At 43.8% G+C, this 10,761-nt stretch overlaps 1 protein-coding gene across 1 annotated transcript; it reads left to right on the forward strand.

Moving 5' to 3' along the window:
* The first annotated feature begins 372 nt into the window (after positions 1-372).
* On the forward strand, positions 373-2,913 carry LOC147904940 (pentatricopeptide repeat-containing protein At2g13600-like). Its single transcript, XM_087392950.1, has 4 exons — positions 373-1,699; positions 1,859-1,953; positions 2,038-2,259; positions 2,341-2,913. The coding sequence occupies exons 1-4, from the start codon at positions 373-375 to the stop codon at positions 2,911-2,913; spliced, it is 2,217 nt and encodes a 738-aa protein (XP_087249076.1).
* Positions 2,914-10,761: the final 7,848 nt, after the last annotated feature.

Below are 10,761 nucleotides of genomic sequence, written 5' to 3' on the forward strand. Positions count from 1 at the left end.
GTGGAGGGAGGCATATCCATTCAGAAACGAGGGGCACACACAACCATGGCTCGAAAGGAATTTGCTGCAGAGCGGCATACCCATGGTTGAAAGAGGTACGCTGTGCGGAGTTTTGACGTTTCAGCCTTTGGAGAATGCTCTCATTCTCTCAATTCCGGCAACAACATCAACCCTATGGACCAACTTCTCTGTTGTTCACCATCCCTCATGCCTAAACTTCCAATGGAGCCTCTGTCCTTGGAGAGAAGGCGACCACACAGAGTAGTAAGTTCAAGCTCGAATATTTCGCATGCCCCCTGCCATAGCCCTCGGACTAAGGATATGAATATAGACTTTGGTGGGCATAACAGCGTGTCCCTGGGATCAGCCACAATGCCCCATATTGGGTGGAACGGCGATCCTGAAAGATTGAATGCGGACATCCTTGGTCAGCTGGGTCCAGAGACAGATCAAGCTACTTATGCTTTGCTCTTGCGGCGATGCACCATTGCCAAGACCCTTTCCTTGGGCAAATGTGTGCACGAACATATGAGCGGACGTGGATATGCTTGCGACAATTTTTTGGCCAACCTTCTCGTCCGAATGTACAGCAAGTGTGGAAGTCTGAAGAATGCACGTGCTGTGTTTGACACAATAGTCCATCGGGATTACTGCTCTTGGAATACCATGATTGCAACCTGTGCCAGGAATGGGTTCCTGGATGAAGCAAGGACATTGTTTGCAGAGATGCCCCGGCATAATGTGGTCTCCTGGAATTCCATGATAGCTGCAACTGCCCAGAACGGTCATGGCAAGGAAGCTTTGCAACTGTTTAGTAGAATGCACACCGAAGGCTTCGACCCAAACAGGGTCACTTTTATTTGCGTTCTAGATGCCTGTGCCAGTGTGGCAGCCCTAGAAGAGGGGCAAATGATCCATGCTACTATTGCTCTTAATGGTTGGGAGTCAGACATCATTATGGGGAATGCTCTTCTTAACATGTATGGTAAGTGTGGGAGTGTAGATGATGTGAGGGTAGTGTTTGCAGACATGCCACAGCTGAATGTGGTCTCCTGGAGTGCCACTATAACTGCGTGTGCCCAGAATGGTCACGGCAACGAGGCTTTGCAACTGTTCAGTCAAATGCTGGTTGAAGGTTTGGAGCCAAACAAGATCACCTTCATCTGCGTTGTGGATGCATGTGCAGGTGTGGCAGCCTTAGAAGAGGGTCTACTGATCCATGCCACTGTTGCTGGCAGTGGATGGGAGACTGATGTTGTTGTGGGAACAGCTTTCGTCAATATGTATGGCAAGTGCAGGAGCCTAGATGATTCAAGGGCAGTTTTTGCAGAGATGCTGCACCATGATGTGGTCTCATGGAGTGCCATGATCACTGCATGTTCCCAGAATGAGCATGGCAAGGAGGCCCTGCAGCTGTTTGGTCAAATGCAAGCAGAAGGCTTTGAACCAAACAAGATAACCTTCATCTGCATTTTGGATGCATGTGCCAGTGTGGCAGCTCTACAAGAAGGTCAGGCGATCCATGCTGCTGTTGCTGGGAATGGATGGGATCTGGATATTGTTGTGGGAAACACCCTTGTCAGTATGTATGGAAAGCATGGGAATCTAGATGATGCAAGGGCAGTGTTCACAGAGATCCCTCAGCAGGATGTTGTTTCTTGGAGCGCCATGGTCGCTGCCTGTGCACAGAATGGGCATGGCAAGGAGGCTCTGGAACTGTTTGGTCAAATGCAGGCTGAAGGCTTTAAACTGGACAAGATCACCTTCATTTGCGTAGTGGATGCATGTGCTAGTGTGGCAGCCCTAGAAGAAGGTCGAGTTATACATGCAACTGTTACTGGCAATGGATGGGAGTCAGATGTGGTGGTAGGGACAGCCCTTGTAAATATGTACGGCAAGTGTGGCAGTGTAGGTGATGCAGTGGTAGCATTTGCAGAGATGCCACAGCATGTTGTGATTTCCTGGAGTGCCATGATCTCTGCGTGTGCCCAGAATGCGCATGGCAAGGAGGCCCTGCAACTGCTGGGTGAAATGCAGGCCAAAGGCTTCCAGCTGGACAAGATCACCTTCATTTGCGTTGTGGATGTATGTGCTACTGTGGCTGCCTTAGAAGAGGGTCGAGTGATTCATGCTACTGCTGCCAACAACGGATGGGAGTCTGAATTCGTCGTGGGGAATGCCCTCATCAATATGTATGGCAAGTGCGGGAGCCTAGGTGATGCGAGGGCAGTGTTTGCACAGATGCCACTGTGGGATGTGGTCTCTTGGAATGCCATGATTGCTGCATGTGCTCAGAATGGGCATGGCATGGAGGCCTTACAACTTTTTGATCAAATGCAGGCGGATGGCTTCAAGCCAAACAACATCACATTCACCTGTGTCCTCACGGCTTGCAGTCACACAGGACTAGTTGCTCATGGAAGGCAACACTTTGTCTCTATGAATGACCATGGACTAATCCCCTCAGTGGAGCATTATGTGTGCATGATCGATATCCTTGGGCGACGAGGACTATTACAAGAAGCAGAGGACCTGATCATGAGTATGCCCTTTGAACATCTGCCTTCAGCATGGTTGAGCTTGCTTTCATCATGCAGAATTCATAATGATGTGGAGCGGGCTGTACGTGCTGCAAATTTTGTTTTCGAGTTAGATCCAAGGAATGCTTCACCACATGTCTTGCTGGCAAACATCCATGCAGAGGCAGGGTGGGTGGAGGATGTAGTAAAGATGAGACAGGCAAAGGCAATTATGGATAATGATGTGAAGATAGTCCCAGGTCGCAATTGTGCTGAGATGAATAATGTAGTGCATGAAATTGTATCTAGAGACTCATCGCATTCTCAACACCAGAATATATATGCCAAGTTGCAGGAGTTGTATAAGTGCATGGAGGCTGGATACAAACCTTAATACTTCAATGCTTTGTGTTGTGGATGAAAAGAGAGAGGACATGCATTGCTCATCTGGCCATCGCATTTGGGCTCATTTCCCTTACCCACTCCAATTGAATGTAACCACCTCTAGCAAAGCATCCAACTCAAGACACAAGGATGACAGATTGTAACCAAGTGCCCAGCCATAGATCCAAGGAGATGGCTCATGAGCTGAAGGTCATTAATACTACTCTCAAGCCATGGCTGGCAACAGGAAGCCAGAATATCCCATACCCACCATAACCCACGTCAAGGGTGTCATGCCACTGCTAGACTCTATGGGCTGTCATTGAGAAATCCAGTACCCTGCTATATATTCTAGTACCTATTATGCCTAGGCGAGATATAACAGCCAGATTAGGTTAAAAACTTACTAGAGTTCCTATTAGCGGCTTTAAATTAAATTCAATTAATTAATTTGACTCTACTTCCGAAATGTCAAATTAACCTAAGATAACAAACAAGCATAAAGTTAATTAGCTCGTTAATTTCTCATTAAACATCCATAAATTAACATTGGCTTTCACTGTGCGATCAGATAACTACATTCACTGCAATTAACATTTCCCAAAAACTTTTATACAAACTTTGAGAGCTCTTCGTCACAAGTATTTGAGAGCTGCTTTTCCCATTCAAAAACAGATCATAGCCAAAACTCACACGATATGTATTCCCATCCTCGACTTCCGGACCAATGGTAGGTAATCTGGAACACGAGGAGAAGAGCTACTAAAACCTTTTTGGCTCCTTCCTAGGCCCATCTTCATGAACAGATGCCACGCTGTCGGTTGGGCTGGCAGTTAAGGGACTTTCGTTCGCCAAGAGAAATCTGGAATCCGCGATGTCAATCCAGGCATGCTCCTGCACACTTCCTCCATTGGTTGGAAGGACAATTTTCGGAGATGGGGCTACGCCAAAATCAAAGTACCCAGGTGCATCCAAGACTCCCTTGATGTGTTTCCCAGGTTGACTCGTTGGAGACTAGCAACAAAAAATATACTACTCATGCAGTCAAAGCATTTGCGACATAATTGACTTCCACATCGACTGTGCTCTCCTGGCATCCATCCCTTTTTCCTTGGTAAGGTATAACCCAAGCAGCAGACGGGTAGTATTGGCCCGAACGCAACATCTTCCAGAGACATTTGCTGAGAGGCATTCCCAACCTGTGCCTCAACTTAAACTTCCAATACATAAAACAACGATTAAAAAGATTCGCACTAAACACACACGGTTTTTGATTTCATCAGCGCCGTAGCGTACATACAACTTTCATCAGTCGCTGTTGGCTCCTTCCTAGGCCCATCTTCATGAACAGATGCCACGCTGTCGGCTGGGCTAGCGGTTAAGGGACTCTCGTTCGCCAAGAGAAATCTGGAATCCGCGACATCAATCCGGGCATGCTCCTGTACACTTCCTCCATCGGTTGGAGGACGATTTTCGGAGATGGGGCTCCGCCAAAATCAAAGTTTCGAGGTGCATCCAAGACACCCTGGATGTGTTTCTTTAGAAAATGCTGCTGCCCTGGGTAGTGTGACGCGTCATTTCGTCTGAGATTTGCACTGAGTCTTCTCTTACTAAGTACCTTTGATTGCGCAACAAATGTCCCCCAGTTGATGCTATGTGGAGTGAGGTATCAATCCTCCAAGGTTCCTATGTTCTCTTCAAGCATTTCTAGACCTTTTTTGAAGTTTGATGCTACACTAAATGCTTAGGTGATGCTTGAGGAGTTAAAGTACACATCAAAGAATCAAAGATTCCTTTTTCAATTCAGAGAATGTTATTTGAAGTTCAGATGATATTGACTTCTTGACAACATGCCAAGTTCTCAATGCTCTTCCAATGCTAAGCACTTGAAGAAGACTACAAGGACAAAGTACAAGGTAAAGAAGACCTGAGTTAAGAGATTGTGGGAGAAGCCAACTAGTTATGCATATGCCAAACAACTTGGATTTTCTGAATTCTTATCTAGCAATTTGCATCTATATGGTGAAGGTGATTTCTTTGTTCAGAAAGATTGATCTTTTGTAAAGGGATTAAACACGGTGACTGCTATTAAATTGGTAAGACCTTCCCAAATGGCCTCCAAACTCAAGATAGATAAGTTTGAGGGAGAGGGGTTTCACACTTGACAGACCAAATCTCATGAAAAAGGGAACATGGAAGGTGGCTAATGGAAAAGAAACTAAACCTACAACTACAGAAGGAGAAGCTTCATGGCTTCCTAAAGATGAAAAAGCACTAGCCATAATTGCTCTTGGATTGAGTGATTCTTTTATCCACCACATTGATGGATGTGAGACTGCTCATGTTGCATGGACTCATCTTGAGCATGTTTTTCGAGCACAGGCGAGATGTACTAAGTTTAGCTTGCTCATCAAGTTCTTTGATTTAAAATTGGATAGAGGAGAATCCATCTCCTCACATCTAAATTCAATGAAGAGCATATTGACTCAATTATTTGGCATCAAGTTTACTCTTGATGAAGATATCATTAATTGCCATAGTACTTAGAAGTCTAACTGAAGAATATGGCACTATTGTCACCACACTCACCAATATACCAGAGATTACTCTGGTGGAAATTGAAGCATCCCTCTTGAAAGAGGAAAGGAAGATCAAACAAAGAAGTGACTACAAAGAACATGGGGCATATTTGGCCAAAAGCAACTTTAAGGGAAAGAGCAAAATGAAGTGCAACTTTTGTGGAAAACTTAGACACTTTGAAAAAGAATGTTATGCAAAGAACAGATGTTCAGCAAACCTTCTTGAAGAAGCAGAGACAGAAGAAGAAGAAGAACCTGAGGATATTAAAGCTCTCATTGCTTACAACACCCAAGTCCAACTCTGACAAGGGTGAGGATCCATATGCTTTCTAAGTTATGTGTGTGTGAGGTCAATAATGGTTCTCTGCCATGGATAGTCTATCCTTAAATGATTGTTAGTCTTTTGAGATTTTTCCTTGTTGGACTCATGGGGATTCCCATACATAGTCATTGTCTATCTCCCAGTTGTAAACCAAGAGTCCTAGGAGTGAGTCACAGGTTGGGGCCATGTGTGTTGCCACATGATGGTGGGCAAGCCATGGAGCATCCCATGTACTACTGTTGAGGGATGAGGTCATCAATTTGTGGGGGAAAATGAAGGGCAAATTGATGTGTGTGTGTGTGTGCCTATGGGCTTGGAGTCCTATGCAAGGAGTGTGTGAGTGTAGGTATGCTAGAAGGTTCTAGTGACTTGGCCGATAGGTAGGCAGATAGGTATGTCAGGTTAGTGTGATGTGTGGATTTGGAGTGATCATAGGAGGTGACTGATTGAGATAATCATGGAGATAATTGTGGATCTGGGATCTACCAACATGGAGGCAGTTGCCTATATATGTAACCACTCATGAATCAAGTTTTGTTCATTGTGCTTCATTGCTCCACCAACATTTTTGCTCTAGGTTGACTCATTGGAGACTCGCAAAAAAAAAAAAAAACTACTCACGTCACTTGCAGTCAAAGCATTGGGCGACATAATTGACTTCCACATCGACTATGCTCTCCTGGCATCCATTCCTTTTCCTTGGTAAAGTATTACCCAAGCAGGCAGATGGGTAGTATTGGCCCGAACGCAACATCTTCAGGATACATTTATTAAGAGGCATTCCCAACCTACACCCCAACGTAAACTTCTAATACATAAAACAACAAAAAAGATTTGCACTGGTTAAACACACAGTTTTTTATTTCATCGGCTCTGTAGCATACATACAACTCCATCCTGTATTCCATATCCTGTCGACTAACATTCTTGTACACACTTTTAAAATGTGGCTCCCCATAATCTTTGAGGTAGTAGCCCAACATGCCATGAAAGGTATGCATGTTGCACTGCCTCAAAGCGCGACACATTACTTCAAGCCTTTTGATGTCCCAACTGAGATACTTTGCTATCAACTTGTTAACCACTTGGATGCTCCTAGCAGAAATTCAAATAACCATTTGGAAATGCAAATGCGACAAGGCACCCCCCTTTCTACTGCGCAAAATCTAGACATACATGCCTCTTGCAGAAACTTTTTAATGTCAGTAATCAGACACACGTCCATATCACTTCCTCCTACTCCGATAGTGAGATTGAGTTTAAAGACCTTGTTACCCTCTGCTCTTATCTTGCCGATACACTTCGTAGGCCTCCCACGCCTTCTCTTAACCCTGCAAAACCAATCATGACCATCAGTATCTAGCACCTAAGTACATGCATGCGTACCACCAATATACTTATGGCTCCTTCGTATCACCTGCACCAGTGCATGCGTCCACCTTGCGCTCTCCATCATGAGCATCTTCATCTCCTCTAATCGCTTCAATGAGAAGCCCACACTTGGCAAGAGCTTTCACTTTCATCCTCAACACACACTGCCATTGCCCACATGACCAATTTATCATCGTCCACTCCATCATGAAGGAACACTGCTAAACGAAACATCATCACTTGCACAAAAGGCGTGGGAAGTGGATCATTTACACTGCCCTTGGATTTTTCCAGCACAAACTCTAGTAACACATGGCCATGAGACATGTGGCATCACATGCATCCTCTCCTTTTAGCCCCTCTCCCTCGAAACTCCTCCCACCCTCCCCCCCTGCCAACAAATTAATTACATTTACAATTCCCTATCGTTGGGGGTACCTATAACAACCAAGTTAGGTAAAAAAATTAATAGAGCTCCTAGGCTTTAAGATCAATCTTGAACTCTAAATTCTGTCCTCATTGGTCCTTGCGAGCAACATATCATCCACATAAAGGATAATTATATGTAATTCTCTTGTCTCTTTTGACATAGAGGGTGCTTTCAAGTGGGCTATTCTGCAAACCCTTGCTAGATAATAATTGTGTATTTCCTCATGCCAAGATCATGAGCTTGTTTGAGACCATGCAATGCTTTACACAACCCGCACACCTTACCTACATCACAAATCCATTGGCCTAACTCACATAGACTTCCTCATGCATGCCCCCATTAAGGAAATCCGTCCTAAAGAACTAATACACTTTCCATGGAATGGGTAGCCAATGCCATAACACAACTGATGGGGTTATCATGTTGGAAGTAGGTACAAAGGTCTCATTATAATCTATTCCCTTTATGCGGGAATAGCCTTAGCAAATAGCATTCCCTTGTACGTATCAATGGTACCATAAGATTTTCTTTCACCTAGTAAACCCTTTTTGTCCCAATAGTCTCTTTGCCTATGAGCAACTCCACTAGATTCCATGTGATGTTGTTATGGATTGAATCCAATTCATCCCACATAGTTGTCACCAATTGGTGCTTCTCCCAATTGGTGACTAGTTGGTGCTTCTCACCACATAGCTGTCAATTGGTGCTTCTCACAAGAAATAAAGATGAATATTTATTAGATTGACTTCAGTCAAAGAGAGATGATTTTGGTTAACTAAAAATAAGTTATTACTTTGCTTTGCATTGGTAAAATACAACTGTGGGGATGCCCACAAGGGATTGGGGTTAGTCCAAGAACTAGAATGCATGTGTTTGACTAACCTTTAAGGGGTTAAAGTGTTGCTTGTTTAATTGATGTGTAGGACTTGGAAGAGTGCAAAATGGCCCTTAAATATTGGGGTAAGTGCCAAAAAGCAAATCCCACAACACAAAAAGCTCCAAGAACTCCTAGAAAGTGGCACCCCATTTAATGGAGGGGCCACTAGGGTGAAAAAGGCCATCAAAAGGGATCTAAAGATGGGCAAAGCAGAAAAGCAAGCTTTTTGTAAAAAGTAGCTTTTAGAAAGAAGTTCTAGCTTCTTGTATAAAAGAAGAGCCTAAGAGCTCCAAGTATCTAGCAACATTTCATGGGAGGGGCATGGTGTTGTTGATGTCATTCTGGTGGCTGCTCAGGAGGAGGGGACTTTCTCTTCAGAGTGGGGACTCATGGTTGCATTTTTCACATCATCTCCTCTGTCTCTGCAACTGTTCCAGCAATCAAAGAAGATGGGAAAAATATGAGGGTAACTCGAACAATACTCAAGGGTGGATTGTTGATTAGATGGTGCGCAATAGCACCCAGTTATTGGAAAAATCCCTGCCACGGTGAGCACCTTGTCATAGAATGCACTAGTAGCCCATTCGCATGTTGTCACCTCCCAGAGAGGATCACAATTACAATCCAAAATGCTAGCTAGAACCATATGTTGTGGGCATGAATATCCACCCATTCTTCCTCCATAAAGAATAATGGCCGAGGGGGAGTCACTCTTGTCAAAGCTCAAATACATTCTAAGAGTACCCAAGTATACATGTAATAGAGACCAGCTGTAGTATCAAAATGTGACTCTTCCTTGCTGTCTCTTCTTGGATTGTGGTGCTGGCATTGAAGGTCTAATCTTGGCCACTCATACTAGTATCATCCCCTTCATCATCTAGATCTATCATCTTTTCTCCTAGGAGGTCCGGATTTTCTTTTAGTTGGTCCAAGTTTTGCAATAGGGCCTATATCTACCTTAACTTGGCCACTCATTGTCAGAGTGCTTCATTCTCTACTTGACTTTTACTGCAGCTCAATCTCGACTCCCTTTAGTGCCTTGATGTACTCCTTCTAGTGCATCATGACCTTTCTACAGGAGTCTATTCTTTTTTGGGCTATCTTTAAGGCATCCATAGCCTCATTAGCTACATGGTGGGTGGTTCAAGATGCCTCCATTAATGTTTCTCTCAATTGTTATTGTTGCCAGTTCTTAGCTATGACTTGTGTGAGCTTGATGGATCCTCTGAATAGAATAGGGGATTGATAGCCTCACTTGGTAGAATAATTCAGGGAGGAGGTAACTAGGGCACGTGCTGAATAGGCTATGGGGATGAAACTCGAAATTGCCAAGCCAGTGGCTAGTCTTCTTGCTCTTCTATGATTTTCCCCTTCCCTTTGGTAGCTTCTTGCTTCTCTAGAGGATCTATTGTCATAGCCAAAACTTCTAAATAATCATCCTCATGGGGTGATTGTCTGATCTTGGGGCCTGGGAGTCCGTGTCAACCACTTCTTGAGACTTAGTGCTCATATGGTCGACTCGGGTGACCACTGTTTCCACATCAATTGGGGGTATAATCCCGATATCAAAGCCTAAGTTATTATCATTATTCTCCTTGCCACTTCAGCTGCTATCCTATGTATCTCTACCATAGTTTCCTCCAAGCTTGTAGGTGCAATAGTTGCCTTTGCTTGAGTACACTCTACATCGGGCTCAGTGATGGACCTTTCTTCTACCATTCTATCAGCTAGTGGAGACCTATTGTGAGTGATTAGTGGAACCTCTGCTTTGTCTTGAACAATCTCATTAGACTGATCACCTATTGTATCTAGCTTGTGAGTGGTCTATTTCACCATTTGTACTTTCAATTTCAAGCCTTCCCCACTGACCCAGCACTGTTTGGTGACAATGCTAGCACCAGATCCTCCATCCAAGCATGCTTGTTTTAGTAGGTGATTGGAAGTATAGCATTAGTATTGTCACTTTCAAAGTACTGGCTCAAATTTTTCTCTATTACATAGCCCCCTAAAGGTTCTTCTCTAGTTATTTACCAGTAATTAGTGAATCATTTCATTTGAGTGAAGTATGTATACTTCTAGTAAAGGCAAAAATTTTATTCTTTTGGCTCTCCTTTTCCAGTAGGAAGGAGCTCACGAATTTTTGTGATTTAGGACTTATTAATATATGAATACCAATGATCATAGTTAAAGATAAGTAGTCAGCTGAGATGGACATATTAATATATGAAGACCACTGATCATATAGTTAAAGATAAGTAGTCAGCTGAGATGAAGGAAAG

The sequence above is a fragment of the Dipteris shenzhenensis genome, chromosome 2, assembly GCF_047967505.1.
Source record: "Dipteris shenzhenensis isolate YYH24624 ecotype China chromosome 2, Dip_SZ_1.0, whole genome shotgun sequence".
In the NCBI taxonomy this organism is placed as follows: Eukaryota; Viridiplantae; Streptophyta; class Polypodiopsida; order Gleicheniales; family Dipteridaceae; genus Dipteris; species Dipteris shenzhenensis.

Bases quoted from the DNA above. Each gene is read 5' to 3' on its own strand.
- LOC147904940 (XM_087392950.1), top strand. From the start codon at position 373: ATGCCCCATATTGGGTGGAACGGCGATCCTGAAAGATTGAATGCGGAC. The intron at 1,954-2,037 runs GTGATTTCCTGG...GGTGAAATGCAG, and splicing joins CAGAGATGCCACAGCATGTT to GCCAAAGGCTTCCAGCTGGA. The intron at 2,260-2,340 runs GTCTCTTGGAAT...GATCAAATGCAG, and splicing joins AGATGCCACTGTGGGATGTG to GCGGATGGCTTCAAGCCAAA.